The sequence below is a fragment of the Chiloscyllium punctatum genome, chromosome 25, assembly GCF_047496795.1.
Source record: "Chiloscyllium punctatum isolate Juve2018m chromosome 25, sChiPun1.3, whole genome shotgun sequence".
Lineage (NCBI taxonomy): Eukaryota > Metazoa > Chordata > Chondrichthyes > Orectolobiformes > Hemiscylliidae > Chiloscyllium > Chiloscyllium punctatum.
The window spans coordinates 59595495-59612644 of NC_092763.1; the positions used below are offsets into that span (position 1 = coordinate 59595495).

At 39.1% G+C, this 17150-nt stretch overlaps 1 protein-coding gene across 4 annotated transcripts in view; it reads right to left on the reverse strand.

Annotated features, from left to right (window-relative positions):
* Positions 1 to 1277: 1277 nt before the first annotated feature.
* Positions 1278 to 17150, reverse strand: part of LOC140495980 (zinc finger MYM-type protein 3-like) — a 141481-nt gene continuing 125608 nt past the window's right edge. For all 4 annotated transcript variants that reach the window (XM_072595358.1, XM_072595359.1, XM_072595355.1 and 1 more), the window contains 2 exons: positions 8634 to 8751; positions 1278 to 4480 (listed from right to left, as the gene is read on the reverse strand). In XM_072595358.1, coding sequence (XP_072451459.1) covers positions 4279 to 4480; positions 8634 to 8751 — 320 coding nt within the window. In that variant the 3' untranslated portion in view covers positions 1278 to 4278. The remainder of the gene's footprint in view (positions 4481 to 8633; positions 8752 to 17150) is intronic.

Below are 17150 nucleotides of genomic sequence, written 5' to 3' on the forward strand. Positions count from 1 at the left end.
ATGTATATACAACTTTTATTCAAACACAGTAGTTTAATGTAGCAGCTTATTGTATGAGAGGTTCAACCAACAGTAAAATCTCTTGCAAATTATTGTAAAATGCAGTAATTTACACCATTTGAGATTAACACAGTAGAAACAAGACAGCTAATGGTTCGTCTCAAGTTCATGGACACTTCTGCAAGCAAGGAGAACATGTACAGGAAAGCAAATTTTCTGCAAAGTTCTCAAGAGCAAAGGGACAAGATTTCTCAGCGAGGACATGGAGTGAGACCTACAAGTTGCAGTCAGGGGTGTGGGGTGGGTTAAAAAAAAGTTAGATTAAGCATAGATATTCCATAAGAACAAACAAAGTGACTACACAGTAACTAATATTCAGACTCCTGACCTAAAAGACATTAGATCTGAGCTCCAATGACATTTAATCATAACTGCATCCTGTAGTTTGGAGCCTCAAATCAAGTCAAACTTTAAATCAATTCATTGTGAACAACAAGGAGACAAGAGAAGGCACCAAATAAGGTGACAGAAGGGAAGAAAAGCTGACAAGATTTTCCACCTATATTCTCACCCAAATAGCTTACTTTTGCCAATCCTAAACAGACCAACACATCTGAATAGTACTTTGCAAGCCCAAAATAGCAATGAGGCAGTCGACGTAGTTTACAAAAATGCTAGTACTATTGCTTTGGAAAACATATAGCTACAAAAGCTAATATCAGTGCAATTCAAATAAACTGTTCCAGAAATTTATTTTGAAAAACCAATATCACTCAATCCACAATTAGCCACGCGGAATATTTTAAAAATGGAATTTCAAGTGCAACATGTCTGTTTTAAACTGAACAGCTGTAAAAATGGTTCACATCATCAACATTATATGTAATGTAGGCTTGGAGATTTTGTCTCCCAATGGCTCAGCTGGCAAAGTGCATCCAGTTTGGAATGGAGTTACAGACAGCAAAACCTCCAGTGTGTAATGCCTAACCTATGCTTCATTAAGTGATCTCACCTGGTGGACACCAATCGCTAATATTTCTTTTGTTCAGCGGAATTTTAAGAAAAATGAATAGTTTCAAAGCAATAGACAGTCACCAACTCTGTTAAATGTATGGAATTGAAAATCAGGAGTAAAAATGACCAAGCCACTGTTCCTACTAATATTTAATGAGGTTGTTCACACTCAAAAGTATGATGAAAATGTATTCAATGAGTCAGAGTTCAGGAGTGCAGAAATTATGTGAAGAGGTGAGGAGTCTAAAACAATCACGTGAGCCTTTCTTGGAATGTCACACTTTTTCATTTATCCTTTGTTTATTGGCCATCGCAAGAATTTCAAAAATACTCAATTGTGTCACACCACCTCATCTCTTCTGCTTCCCAATCATTGAGAGATGCTTTTAAAATATTGTAAAACAGCAAATCAACCACTTAAATAGACGTGAATAGTTAATCTCCACAGAACTAATCTAAACTGACAACTAAATATAAAAAGTGAGCACAGACATTATTTACACTTTTTGAAATAAATCACCTCAGTCATACAACAAATAGTATGTTGATAGTATAGGTTGACAGTGGGATATGGGACAAGAGACTGGGGGGGGGGCGGGGTGGAGGGTGAACAGAACAGAAAGGGTTTATGAAAGAGTGAAGTCATTTCCCTTACTGTATGCTGCAATGGTTCAACAACATTTCATGAACTCTACCGAAGAAACATTGAAAAAGGCTGCCTTACAAACATTTGCTCAATGTCCTAATGCCTGCAGCCACAAACCAGAAGTTTTTTTTTAGAAACCATTTTCATCACAACGAAGTCAAGCGTCAAGTTTGGGGATTCTGTACAGCTAGTTAAAAAGGACCAATGAATGCACAATAGACAAGAAGTGTAACGGGGAGAACACGATTAATCTTTATGTTTTCAGCCACTTTTCTACAATCTTTTTCAATAAAATAAGATGACATAGTTCAGCTTTGGTCAACAATTTATACAATGACTGTGTGGTTAGGCTTAGGAGCAGTAAAACAACCAATGGCCATTATTGGATGAATGGACTAAATCCCAGATCAGAATATTACTGTTGTTATTACTTATTAGAAAGAATCTAACAAATATACAATTGCATTTCTAGAAGCAGATACCATTTAACAGGGTCCACTGGAACAAACTTCGGCCACCTTCTTTCTTCTAATCCCTTTTTTCCAAAACAAGATAGCATCATGGAAGCATACACCATACTACGTAATAAAATCAAGATTCTTATTGTTTCAAATTACCCATCTATCAAGAATTTCTTTCACTCTAAGTGGAGAAGACATAGTTCTTCACAGATTACAATTCAACATAAGGAAGATATAAGAGGGTTATTATAGTGTTCCTACACTACATACCCTAAAAATGCTTCACTGCGGACATGTAAATACTTTTTTCCCCCTAAATGTTACATCACATCAAAAAAAACACTTCCTGAAATGATTTGAATGAAACTCAACTGCTTTCTTCTAGATATAGGAATCTTAACAATTGATGATTGTGGTACAGCAGTTTGTAAATCCCTCAATGTATGGTTCATCCAGTTTGCATAAGCACCTTTTAAATTTTTCTTTAAAAAAAATTAAACTGAGAGAACTTGGCAAACCATCAGCTTACCAACTGAATACTGTGCAGATATTTATCATTTTAAAACAGATTGGTTTTACACTGATCTAGCTCACTGAAACAGATTCATATATACTACAGAAATACACATAAGAGACAGTATCCCCTTTTTGATCCCCTTCTCATGAGTTTCCACACATACTGAATTTTTCCAACAGTTCTGTTGAACCACTTGGCAGTAGAAAGATAGAACAAGTGTTGTATGAGGATGCAGCACCATTTGCTTGCCTTAACCGCATCAACCATGAATGACCAAATCAGAAGCAGATATTTCAGTCCATTAGCTATCTGCATGAGCTACATCTTTGTTTATTTTTGAATGTCACTTCAAATTCTAATCTACCATGTGAGAGGCTAAAGAAATTTAGCTGGACACAGTCTGATAGGAAATGCTGTGAAAGCATCAATGCTCCTAATTATAGCAGCGGAGGGAAAAGATGAAGGAATTAAAAAGGCTCAATTCAACAAATTAAAATTCAGAAACTGGGAACAAAAAAGTACTTTCTGGATAACCTTCCTGCTGTCTCCAATATTTCAAGATCCCCTGCACTAGCACAAATGGTGACAACTAGCACCTATAAATGTTCACAGCCTTTTTGGTTATAATAAAAAATGAAATAAAATAATTTTTAAAAAAATAGATTCAAAAACCAGCAAACACATCAGAGGGGTAGACAAGAGCTATAAAGAAGTGTCAATTTATGATGCTCAAGTTCCTTGTTTCTTCTGTTCTTCATTTTCTCTAGCAACCATTCACTTAGATCTTCAACCCCTGATATCTGAATCAGACTTAGCAGATTGAACCAGAAAACACCCTTTCAAGAGCTAGATGACTCGCTGATATTACTTTTTTTCTACTTTCAAATTAATTATAAAAATATATTTTTAAATTTCTATTCATGCACTTTGGATACATTTCTCCCTTTTCATGCCTCTCCCAAGCTCCAACAAGGGAACAGTTGAGAATTAAACTGTAATGTAATAGCAAATGCAAGGATATTTTAGAGATTAAAATCCAGGTGTGCTTCAGTGATATGCCGCTTACCTTCAAATTCTCCTAGAAAAGGTATGCAAGGCAATAACTTCTAGACATATTTAACTTCAATCTCTCTCCTTGCTCTCCATTACCCCTCTGAAGCTCTTTTTCTCAAAACAAAATGGAAGCACAATGGGAAGGCAGGCTATTTTGCAGCATCCATCATTTCATTACATTAATAATTTTAAGCAACTCTTAAAATCCCAAGGATTGCAATTAATTGGAGGACTCTCCCACTGCAGCAGTGAGCATTCCACTATAGATCTTGTCTGTTCCATTCAAAGCAAGAACAAAGCTGTTTGCTTACTGACTGCAGGAGTTTAAGGTTTGTGTTATAGCTTTTGGTCACTGCAAAATGTTACGTACACCTGACTGTCAGCAAATGCACGCAAGCTAAAAGGGATACTGTCTCTAAACAATGGCAATAGTCTAACCACCTCTGCTCTCACAATAGGCCACATGACTCTGCAAGTACGTGTGTAGTAATTTTTCTTCCCGCAGCACCAAGTAGGCCAGCCTATAATGACCCATTGTTTTTTTTTCTAATAAAAGTAAAGGAATTCTGTACAATATCTACTAATCATCATCCTTCAACATCATCATCTTCAAGTGAATCCTTCGAATAGTCATCGTAAATTTCCTTCACAGCCATAATTCTATTCAGCATGCTCTCCAACATACTCCGATCCATGGGAATGACTGAGTACCACAGGGGGCTCTCCGCCACACAGGAGCGTTCTGGCTGCAAGTAGAAAACATCATTCCTGCTCTTCATACTCTCAGGGCTGCAGCAAAACAAGAAACAAAACATTCATTTGGATGAGTATCATTCATAAAATATTACCTTTTATTTGGTGTTCTCATCTCCACTCAAATTTCATTCTGTTGAGAACCAAATCTTGAAGCAGTCAAGAATACTTCTCTTGTACCTCCTCTACTCTGCATTTTGATGATATTTGGAGTCAATTTTTCAAATGGGAACAACGCTATACAGGTTAATTCCCAAATTACCTACTCTTCAGCAGAGACTTTTCCCCAGGGCAGAAATAACTATCACAAGGGGACATAATTTTAAGGTAACTGGAGGAAGGTTTAGGGGAGATGTCAGAGGTAGGTTCTTTACACAGAGTGATGGGTGTGTGGTATGCACTGCCAATGGTGGTAGTAGAGTCAGACATGTTAGGGACATTTAAGCAACTCTTGGATAGGCACATGGAAGATAGTACAATGAAGGGTATGTCGGTTAGTATGATCTTGGAGTAGGATAAAAGATTAGCACAACAGCGAGGGCTGAAGAGCCTGTACTGTTCAATGTTCTCGAAGTGAACAAAGACACAGCAATTATTGATGGAAACCTTTGCACACAAACAACAATCGAATATAATGACATGGCATCCATGTTCATAGTTATTATGGGCAGCAATTAACTAATTTCCTGAAGATCACAGTGTTGTTTGTCTGGGGTGGATTTTAAACCCAACTTGGTACTGCAATCTTCAATTTATTGCATTTTACTCAAGAAATTATTCTGCCCTCAGTGGGAGAAACTCTGGGGTTTTTGTCACAGTTTCGTTCGAATCATTGATATTCTTTTTAGATAGATTTTGTGAATAGACTTGGTTTGCTGTATAAACTGTTGTTTGCTCAAAAACATACGTGCCTCATGGCTAACATTGGTCAGCTCAATAGCATTGATGGATATTCCAGTTAACAGATTGCCCATGCAGCCCCTTTGGCCAAACGTTCTGCAGACATACATTCAGTTAAAAACTGTGATGCAGGAGATGTATGGAATCATACTGACAAAAATCAGCTCTTTCAAACAATTGGAAAGAGCAGTGCTCCTTTTAAAAGGGGACCATCTTCATTGAAAGTTGGACATTCCAGAGCCTTTTTCTGCAAGACAATCTGACCTTTAATCGGGTCATACAGTAAAGATTCCTGATGAAGGGCTTATGCCTGAAATGTCGACTCACCTGCTCATCGGATGCTGCCTAACCTGCTGGGCTTTTCCAGCACCACTTTTTGACTTTCTGACCTCCAGCATCTGCACCTCACTTTCTCCTAGTCATACAATAACGAGGCTGTTTGGTCCATTAAATCTGCACTGAACTTATCTACACAATCCCACTTGCCAGCACTTAACCTCATAGTCATGAATGTAATGACATTTCAGATGCTCATCCACGTTTTTTTTTGAAGGTTGCGAGGCTTCTTGCCTGTACTACCCTCCCATCCAATGCATTCCCAGATACTTAGCAGCCTCTGGGTGAATAAAGGCTGTCTTTAAATCCCTAACCCCCTTGTCCTTCATCTTAAAAATTATACCCCTAATTACTGACCCTTCAAAGGGGAACAGTTGCTTTCTATTTACCCTGTCTATGCCCCTCAGCAGGTCCCCCTCATGCTTCCCTGCTATAAACAAAACAAACCAACCCTATCCAACCTCTCTTCATAGCTAAAATGAAGCTTCCTGGTCAATCCTTTTTGCATCCCCTCCAGTGTAAACGTGAATAAATAGATGCTACTTTTTAATAAACTTGTGTCTTTGAATTCTGATACATGAATTAAAAGTGGGTGGATTCTATTTGATGGCATCATTATCAGCAGCCTTTTGGTGTCATGGAACGTGCAAATAGTGTTAGTTGATCAGAGGGGAATGTTCTGAAATGCAAGATATCCAAGCTTTACGCGACTTGCTTTGAGGCTTATGAATACATATTTAAATTGATAATTTGCAAATAAGCTTTTGGAAAGTATTTCATAAAGGGATCAACAAAGTTATTTTGAAAAAAAAATCTAAACTCAAACTAACAGATTCTGTTGAGAGATTCCTGAGTCAAGTGCAGAGACTAATCACTGTGACTTAGATGACTTCTGCTGAAGAGCAAGTAACTTGAAATTAACCTTCTAGCTGGGATATTTTTGTAAAGTTTTGTTAACACATTAAAGAAACCAAGTGAGAGCAATCATACAAAAAGCCTAAGTAACATATTGCATCAAGGTATCATTTTAACAAAATAAGCAGATTGTGGATTATAAAAGTGACAAAGGAACAATGTGCATTACATTCTTCATTCTCCCTAAAGACAGAAAACAGTAACAGGTCCCCGCACAGTCAGCATGGATTTACTGGGGCGGGGGCGCGGCGGAATTATGCTTGACAAATGTTGGGGATTTTTTTTAAGGGTGGAATTACTGGAGTTGATATGGGGGAGATAATGGAGATAGCTAACTTGGCCTTTCAGTAAGGTTCCAAGTAAGAGATTACAAAACAATATTAAAGCACATGGGATTGAAGATCATGTACTGACATGGAGAGAGAACTGGTTGACAGGAAACAAAGAGCAGAAATTAATAATATTTTTCAAGTGACAGCCAGTGACTAGTAGGGTACCACATGAGATCAATGCTTGTACCCAGCTAACCACAAATATAATAATTGAGGAAACTAAATGTAATATCTTCAAGTTTGCAGATGACATAAATGAATGGACGGCTAACAGTAAGGAGGATGCAGAAATGCTTCAGTGTGATTTGGACAAGTTGGTGGGTAAATGCATGGCAGATAAAGTACCACATGGATAAATGTGGGGTTATCCACTTTGGCAGTAAAACACACAGGCAAATTATCTGAATGGTGATAGAGTGGTAAAAGGGGAGTGCAATGAGACCTGGGTGTCCTTGTACACGAAACGAAGCATGCAAACGGAGAAGGCAGCAAATGGCATCTTGGGATCCATAATGAGAGGATTGAAGTACACGAGCAGGGATGTCTTCCTGAAATTATACAGGGCCTTGGTGAGACCACACCGAGAGTGGTGTGAGCAATTTCAGTCTCCATACCAGAGGAAGAATGTACAACAAAGGATTACCAGACTGATTTGTGGGATGGCAGGACTGAAGCAAGGAAACAGATTGGATTGGTTAAGACTATATTAGCTCAAGTTTAGAAGAGGGAAGAAATCTCATAGAAAACTGTAAAATTCTAACAGGACGAGACAAGGTAAATGCAAGAAGGATGTTAACAATGAAGGGGGAGTCCAAAAACAGAGGTGACAGTTTATGGATATTGGGTAGGCTATTTAGGGCTGAGATGAGCAGAAAGTTCTTCACCCAGACAGTGGGAATTGTCTATTACAGAAAGTAGTTGAGACCAAAACAAATTAAATGTTTTTAAGAAGGAGGTTCTTAGGATTCAAGGAAATAAAAGGTTATGGGGAAAAAAAGCAGGAACTGAGAACTGCAGCTGATGATCAATGACCATATCAAATGGAGCAGGCTCAAAAGGCCTACTCCTCCTATTTTCCATTTCCCTATATCATTGTTTCACAAACAGATAAAAGAATAGTGTTTGTTTTTAACATAAAGGCTTGGTCAGTTTTCCCTTCTAATAAAAACTAAAATCTATTTATAAAAATACCAAGATAAAAGTATAGTTGTATCCTGCACAAAGTAACAAGTCAGAAAGGGAAAAGGTCTCAGGAAGTGAATGCTTTTCCCTTCACAATGGATCCACGTTACCACCTCAAATACCACTCTCTCTGTCCACAGACTATTAATCTTCATTACCCTAGTCTCAGATTTTCCTATCTCTCTGGCTCAAGACCATAATCTCCCAAGTTTACCAACTTTAAAATCAGCCAATATTATTTCCAACACCATCTCTGCACATTAGACAGAGTTGAACTTAATTCTCTTTTTCAAAAAAAAACTTGAGAAAATAATTAGAATTAAAAACCACTGGACAGATCACAAAAATAGGTAACAGCTTCATTCTGCTTATAATTATGTTATACCAGGCAGTAACTGAAAATAATAATAGACAGCAGAATTAGAAAATTTTCAATATCAAAACTGTTCATCAAAACTGTACATCTTGATGACAAAAATCAATGCAAGTTTAAAATACTAGCAGGAAGGAATTACTGGTCTCACCATTTTGAGAGGTAGAATTCATAAAACTTCACAGGGCATCTTAATGGATTCATTCTGTTTTCTCTCTGTTCTAAAACAGCAACTTCCTCTTCACGTTTCCTCTTCCCCATGGTGCTGCCTATATATAAAAAAAGGGAGAAAGAACTGAAGCATCATTTGGTGGTACAGAACAGTATAGAAATGATTTGCATAAAATTTTATTTCAGACTATCCTGAGCAAACAATATCCATAGCGAATGCATCAAGTCACATTATTCAAAGCTATTAGACATTCTATAATAAAAACAAATAGAAAGGGCCAGGCGATATATTGTATCTGCGTGGAATGGAGCTGATGGACACCTCTGTGGTTCATAGTGATCACATCGTAGCAAGTATTGGTTGTTTGAAGAACTGCAGCTCAGAGCTAATGAGCTGGATTTTGAGCTTTGAACACTGTGGCACATCAGGGAAGACTAGTTACCTGAACAGTGTGTTTCAGTGGGCAGTCACATCCCTTCGGTTAACTACCTTGTGTTTGGTCAGGGACAGGAGGGTGTGACTAAGAGTGAGGCAGGGAGGTTAGACAGAAGGAGCCTTAGACTTTAGCTCGTCAGACAGATTTGAGATTTTTGCTGTCTACAGGATTAAAGCGGAGGCTGTGGGGAGGGTAAGCAATCTGACCATAGCACCACATACACAGAGCCATTCAAGATGGGGGGAGAAAAGACAAATGTAATTGTACTCGGGGATAAAATAGTCAGGGGAATCAACACTCTTCTGTGGCCAGGATCAATACTATGTTGCCTGGGTTCAGGATCTCTCATCTGAGATGCAGAGGAACTTCGGAATGAGAGGGGACAGTGAATTATCATGGTCCATTTAGCTATCAACACAATAGGTATAAAGAAGAAAGTGATTCTGCTGAGGAACATGAGCAGCTAGGAGTTAAATTAGAAACCAGAATAAAATCTGAGTCACGAACTGGCATCAGGTCAACAAGATTCAAGTAGTAAACACATGGCTCAAAGATCAGTATGACAGTAAAGGGATTCAAATTCATGGGACAGACTGCACCTATATTGTGCTGGAACCAGAGTCCTGGCATATCGCATAACTAGGTCTGTAGATAGGGCTTTGAATGAAAGTGTGAATGAATGGTGTTACTGAGTTAAGTTGCATGGAAAATTTTGCCCAAAAGCTAAAGGAGTGGAGGGCTCAGCAGAGGTTAAAGTTTTCAGAAGAAGTGATAAAGCAGAGTATAGAAAGGGTCAGGAATCTAACCAGATAGAGGACAACTTTGAGAAGCGAGGTGGCTAATGCAGGACTAAAGGTGTTGTGCTTAAATATGCACAGCATATGAAACAAAGGAAATGGGTTTGTAGTGCAGATTGAAATTGGCTGGTATGTGAAAGTATCACAGATGTGGTTGCAAGGGGATCAGAGCAAACTGAATACCCAAGATATTCTACTGAAAGGGCAGACAAAAACGGCAGAGGAGGTGGAGTTGTCTTGTTAGTAAGACTGAGTTCTGGGTATACCAAAATGGAGGACAGGAAAAAATTGTGACTGTACGAGCTGCTCCTTTTTTTGAGTTAAAAATCACACAACACCAGGTTATAGTCTAACAGGTTTAATTGGAAGCACTAGTTTTTGGAGAGCCGCTCCTTCATCAGGTGATTGTGGAGGATACAATTGTAAGGCACAGAATTTATAACAAAAATTTACAGTGTGATGTAACTGAAATTATACATTGAAAAATACCTTGATTGTCTTGTTTTTTTTCAATGTATAATTTCAGTTACATCACACTGTAAATTTTTGTTATAAATTCTGTGCCTTACAATTGTATCCTCCACAATCACCTGATGAAGGAGCGGCGCTCCGAAAGCTAGTGTGCTTCCAATTAAACCTGTTGGACTATAATCTGGTGTTGTGTGGTTTTTAACTTTGTACACCCCAGTCCAACACCGGCATCTCCAAATCATGATTCCTTTTTTGAAGTATTTTCAACATTGGAGCTGATTTCCAATTCTAGGAGCAGTAATTACTGTATTATAAGCTGTTGCATTGTTTTGGAACTTCGGGGGGGGGGGGGGAGGAGAAAGATCAAAACAACAGCACTTTAAAAAGGAGGAAGAGAGACAAAGGCAGTTACCAGATGATTCAAACAGAGCAGTAACCCTGCATAGCTGTCTGACTCAGCAGTGACATGCATAGCTAACTGCCTTTGCTGTTTGTTTTAAGGAGAGAGCAGAAAGATTTAAAAGGGACTTAACTGGGAACTTTTTCACGGAGAGGCTGCTGTGTTTATGGAATGCACTGCCGGAGGAAGTGGAGGAGGCTGGTACAATTACAACATTTAAAAAGGCATCTGGAAGGGTATATGAGTAGGAAATGTTTAGAGGGATATGGGCTAAATGCTGGCAAATGGGATTAGATTTAATTTAGGATATCTGGTTGGCATGGATTAGTTGGACTGAGGAATCTGTGTTGGATATTTCTATGGCTCTATGTATGAAATTAAATCAATAGTAAGCAGCAATATAGAATCAGAAACCATAAAATCTGTATGGCTAGACTTCAGGAACTGCAAAAGAAAAAGACCTTGAGCAGAATTACTTACAGACCTCCTTGCAGATAGTCAGGATGAAAATAAATCAGGAGTTAGAAAGGGCATTTAAGAACGGCACTTAAGAACAGCAGTACTATCGAGGAGGGGACTTCAATATGCAGGTGGACTGAGAAAAATCAGGTTGATGGCAGATTCAAGAAAAGGAATTTGTGGAATGTGTACGAGATAGTTCTTTTGGAGCAGCTTGTGGAACAGCCCACGAGGGAACAAGCAATTCTGGATTTGGTGGTGTGTAAAGAGGCAGAATTGATTCGTGAGCTTAAAGTGAAGGAACCCCTAGAGGTCAGTGACCATCATATGATAGAATTCGCCCTGAAGTTTGAAATGGAGAAGCTTAAATCAAATGTAATGGGAAAACAATTGAGTAATGAGGGAGACATGAGGGAGGAACTGGCCAGAATGGATTGGAAGGAGGGGAGAAAGCGAGGACTGCAGATGCTGGAGATCAGAGCTGAAAATGTGTTGCTGGAAAAGCGCAGGTCAGGCAGCATCCAAAGAGCAGGAGAATCGACGTTTCGGGTATGAGCCCTGAAGAACGGCTCATGCCTGAAACGTCAATTCTCCTGCTCCTTGAATACTGCCTGACCTGCTGCGCTTTTCCAGCAACACATTTTCAGGATTGGAAGGAGAGCCTAGCAGGGAAGATGATGGAGCAGCAATAGCAGTTGTTTGTGGAGTAATTTGGGAGGCACAGCAGATATTCATCCAAAGGAAGATGGAATGTGCTAAGGGGAGGACAAGGCCAACCACGGCTGTTAAGGGAAGTCAGGTGCAGTAATGTGGATCTGAAGAGAAAAATAAAGCAAAAGAAAAAGCATCCAGTGTGGTAGGAATAGAGGGAAACTGAAGGATTCAGAAGCCTTTAATAACCAGCAGAGAACAGCAAAAAAGTAATAAAGAGGGATAACATGAAACATGAGGGCAAGCTAGGGAGGAACATAAAAGAAGATTACAAGTGGTTTTTTAGATACATAAAAAGTAAGAGAGGGCCAAAAGTGGGACACTGGCAAACGCGGCTGGAAAGGTAGTATTTGGAAGCAAAGTAGTCACAGATGAATTAAACAGGTACTTTATATCAATCTTCATGGTGAAAGACACCAGTCGCATACCAAAACTTTAAGAGAATCAAGAACAAAGGTGAATGTGGTGGCCACCACAAAGGAGAAAGTGCTGGGGAAGCTGGAATGTCCAAAGGTGGATAAATAACCAACAGCAGATGGACTACACCGCAGGGTTCTGAAGGAGACAGCTGAACAGATTGTGTTGGCATTGGTGGCAATCTTTCAGGAATCACTGGAGATGAGGAGGGTGCCAGAGGATTAGAAAATGGCTAATATAACATCTTTTATAAGAAGGGAGGGAGGAAGAAAACAGGAAATTTTAAGTCATCTAGCCTGACTTCAGCCATTGGTAAGACTTTACAGTCCATTAATAAAAGATGAGATCGAGCAGTACTTGGAACAGCATGGTAAAATAGGGGTGAGTCAGCACAGCTTCATCAAGGGGAGATCACAGCTGATAAATCTGTTGGAATTCTTTGCAGAGATAACGAGCAAGTTAGACAAAAGGAGAGCCAGTAGATGTAAACTTTATGGATTTTCTGACGGCCTCTGACAAGGTCATCAGGAGGCTGCTATACAAGACCCCGTGGTGTTGGGAACAAGGTACAGCCATGACCCTTTAAATTGGTTTAAGAACTGTAACTCAGGTCAGGTGCAGTAAATAAGGAGAAACAGAAACAAATTACCCAGGTGACTGCCCCATGCATAGGGAATAAAAGGGTCTTTTTCAGAACAGCAGTCGAATTCTGCAGGGGTCCATGTTAATTGTCACAGTATACATTAACAATCTGAATGAAGGGACTGTAGCATGGTTACTAAGTTTGCATATAACACAAAGATATATGGAGAGACAGGTAGTGTTGAGGAGGCAGGAGGCTGCAGAATGACTTGGACAGGCTAGTAGAGTGGGCAAAGAAGTGACACGTGGAATACAATATGGGAAAATATGAGGTTATGCACTTTGATAGGAACAAGTGTAATATTAAAAGATTAAATTGGAATATCTCTCTATACATTGATGTAATACTAAAGAGATAACCGCACTGAGTGAACATTCTGGAAGTGAGTGGGGGCGACAATGCAAGAATGTGAATCACCCACACCCCAATTAGACAATCATTTGCTATTACTCCCCCATTATCAAATTAAGCTATCATTCAATCTCATCCATTCAGAAATGCTTTCTAGGATTGGGGCATTTACATTACCTCTGAGGATGATCTCATCCTACCATTATACCTGGGGTAACATGTGACTGAGTGAGAGACTGGGGGTCGTCTTGAGTGGCATGTGACTATGGGGGAGTAGCCAGAGTAACTATAAGCATGGCCAACTGACCTGTAGAAAGGGGATGTGTTTTCTTTGTTCAGTGCCTCACTTTGACCCGACCTCGCGTGCCTGTGAGGGGGTCAAAGGGGTCACCTAGCTTGTACAAGCTTCAATAAACCTTAACTGTTTGCAGAAGTTGGTGAATGCAAATTGCATCTTGTGTGTGAAACCTCAGGAAAAGAACGTAACATAAGAGGCATAGAAAATTTTCTAAATGGGTAAAAGCTTCAGAAATATGAAGAACAAAGTAGTCCTAGTTCAGCATTGTCTTAAGCTCATCATTAATGTTCAGTGGCAGTTACAAAGGCAAATGTCAGCTTTCATTTAGAGAGTGCTGGAATACAAGAGTAAGAATGTACAGCTGAGGCTGTAGAAGGCTCTGGTTAGACAGCATTTGGGATTATGGCGTACGGTTTTGGGGCCCATATCTAAGGAAGGATATACTGTCGTTGGAAGGGCTCCAGAGGAGGTTCACTAGAATGATCCCAGGGATGAAGGGCTTATCATATGAGGAGCAGTTGAGCACAGTACTCAAATCTAGAGCGACGAGGAAGGGTGAGGGGGATCTCATTGAAACTTACAGAATACTGAGAGGCCTGGATAGAACGAATGTGGAGAAGATGCTTCCACTAGTAACAGAGGTGAAGACCCATGGACACAGCCTCAGAATGAAGGGACTAAGATGAAGAGGAACTTCTTCAGCTAGAGAGTGGTGAATCTGTGGTACTCATGTTATTAAGTGTTGTTTCTAAGAGAGATAGCTTCTTGACAAGTAAAAGGGATCAAGAGATACTGGGAGAAACAGAGGAATGGGGTTGAGAAACATATCAGTCATGTTTGAATGGCTGAACAGACTCAAGGTGTCAAATGGCCTAATTTTCTTCTATATCTCAGTCTAAAAGCTGAACAATTCTTCTGCTGCAAGAATGTGCAGAATTTTCCTTTTACCAAAACAAAATAAAGCATATATTTAATTTTAACAATCTGTTTTTTTGTTACTTCCTATCTTCAGGACATCATTTCTAGCCATACACAATTCCACACACTGGGAGATATTGGGGAATTCTCCCAAATGAACACTCTTCAGGGTTTGAATTGACGTAATAAGCAGTAATGTATCACCTGAAGGCCTTTCAACTGAACTCATTCTTCACTTTTCAGAAGTCACTGAAGGTTGTACAGAATTTCTGACTACAGCCAATTTTTCCCACGTTGTTCAAACCCATGGTAGCAAAGCTATTGATAGCAAACTGTTAATTCAGCTATAAGGGGTTGACTGAATAGGTGTTATTTACTGCAAGAAGAAAATTTGAGAAATCACTTGTAACTTAAGCATGGCTCAAAATAGATGAAAGAGTAAACAATATTTGCTGACAGAGAGTGAATGTAAATGGAGTGCAGCAAGAACAGAATATAAAAGTTTGCATTTGGTGAGAACAGTGCAGAGGGGAAAATAAGTTGTTACCTTTTCTTTCATGGGTCTATGGTTTACTAGTCCAGTGATATCACCACTACCTCATTTTTCCACCCTTTGCCTCCTCTAGTGGCTTACGGAAGCTAAAGATAGATCATTTTTGTCCAGTATTTTAATGCATACAGAAGGTTAAAAATAAACTATAAAACATAATCTAAACAAAGATATAGGTTGTAGTTGTGTGTCTACAATGCAGTATGAGTGTGAGTTTCAGGGAAGTGTGTTTAATTTATCTTTTTTGCAATCAAAAAGGCCAATAATTTGACAATGATTAAGATTAGTCAACAAAGTAACAGTGCTATTTGTTAAATATGTTCACATGATCACGGAATGATAAAGTTCAACAGAGTTTGAAAGGTAGCAACACAAAACAACCACAAAGGTTTGAAAGTTACGGAATGCTTTAAATGCAGCGAAATGGGAAACTTCTTAACAGAAAGAATAGAAAATCACAAGGCATTCAGCAAAGAAATCAATTGGACACACAAAAACCTGAAAAGACAAGAGTATGACTTACCAGAAATAAAACTGCAGGGGACAAGGGGAAACACTGGCCCAGAGAGCCAGGGATAAGGGGCAAGACTAAAAACAAACCATATGAATGCAGACTAAATGACAAAACTTGGTGAAGATACGAAAAGCAATAGAGTATGTTAAAATAGATAATAAGAGCTACACAATGTATGAAAAACTTGTAAAGAATATCAATGTCAACAGGTTTTGTTTACAATTAGATTAGGGAATGGAAACAACCAGGAGCAAATTGGGTCTCTTGGAAATGAGCACGGTGATACTCTCAATTAAAATAATGAGCCAACAAACATGTTGAATAAATACTTCAATGCAATACAGAAAGAGGTCAGCATGCCAGAAGTCCCAAGGAAACTAATATTGAATCAGAGTCAGGCACTCAAAAAGGCAAAGGGGTAAAGATGAAGAAAATAAAGATTAGAAAGAGTGACAAATACCCAGGATATTCTCGGATTTCCAGGAATTAGGTGGGAAAATTTAATGTTTATAATTATGGCAAACACTTGATTCAGGAAATGTTCCTTTAGATTAGAAAATTGCTTATTTCCCTTAATTAAGGGTAGTAACAGAAGGCAAGCAGAGAATTATAAGCCAGTTAGCATAACATCTGCTATGTAAAAATTACTGAAGACTATAATTAAGGGCAGGGAGACTGAACACCTTTAAAATGTTTAGCTGATTAGAGCGAGAGCTAGCATTCATTCATAAAAGGCAATTCATGCCTCTGGGCTTTCTGGTCAGCTGAACTCGGTCCCTCACTTGTTTAGTGGGGACCCTGGGCATAGCAAGTCAGGCAAGGAGAAACAACAAGAGGTAAGATAGTTGGGAGTGCCCCTGATGCATCTGAATTTTATGTCAAACTTGTGCAAAAAATGGTTTTGCCACTTACATCCACCTCTCACTGCTCAGCATTTTTTGGCAGTGAAAGGGGATTGAGGGCCCCATGTGGACAATAAATGGTAGGAATCAGTGAGGTGTGGGAGGCAAATGGTGGGATTGTTTACACTAGACTTCTAAAGTGCAAGCTTTGCCTTTGTTAGTCTAAGATTTGTGTGCCATTTTCTGATGACAGACCTACCCATGTTGGGAATCTGGGAAAAATTCTCAAAATAAATTCAAAGCACAAATGAATTACATCTGTGGCTGATTGGTCCCAAAAGGTTCTCACTGTCCATCCTATCTAACCCTCTGATTATATGGCTCAATTAAGTCATCTCTCAATCTTCTTCTCTCTAACAAAAACAGCTTCAAGTCCCTCAGCCTTTCCTCGTAAGACCTTCCCACATAACAGGCAACATTCAAGTAAATCTCCTCTGAACCTTTTCCAAAGCTTCGACATCCTTCCTATAATGCAGTTACCAGAACTATATGCAATACTTCAAGTGTGGCCGCACCAGAGTTTTGTAAAGCTGCAGCATGACGTTTGGAGCCACAAGCTCAATCCCTCTACTAAAAAAGTTAACACACCGTATGCCTTCTCAACAACCCTATCTGGTGGCAACTTTCAG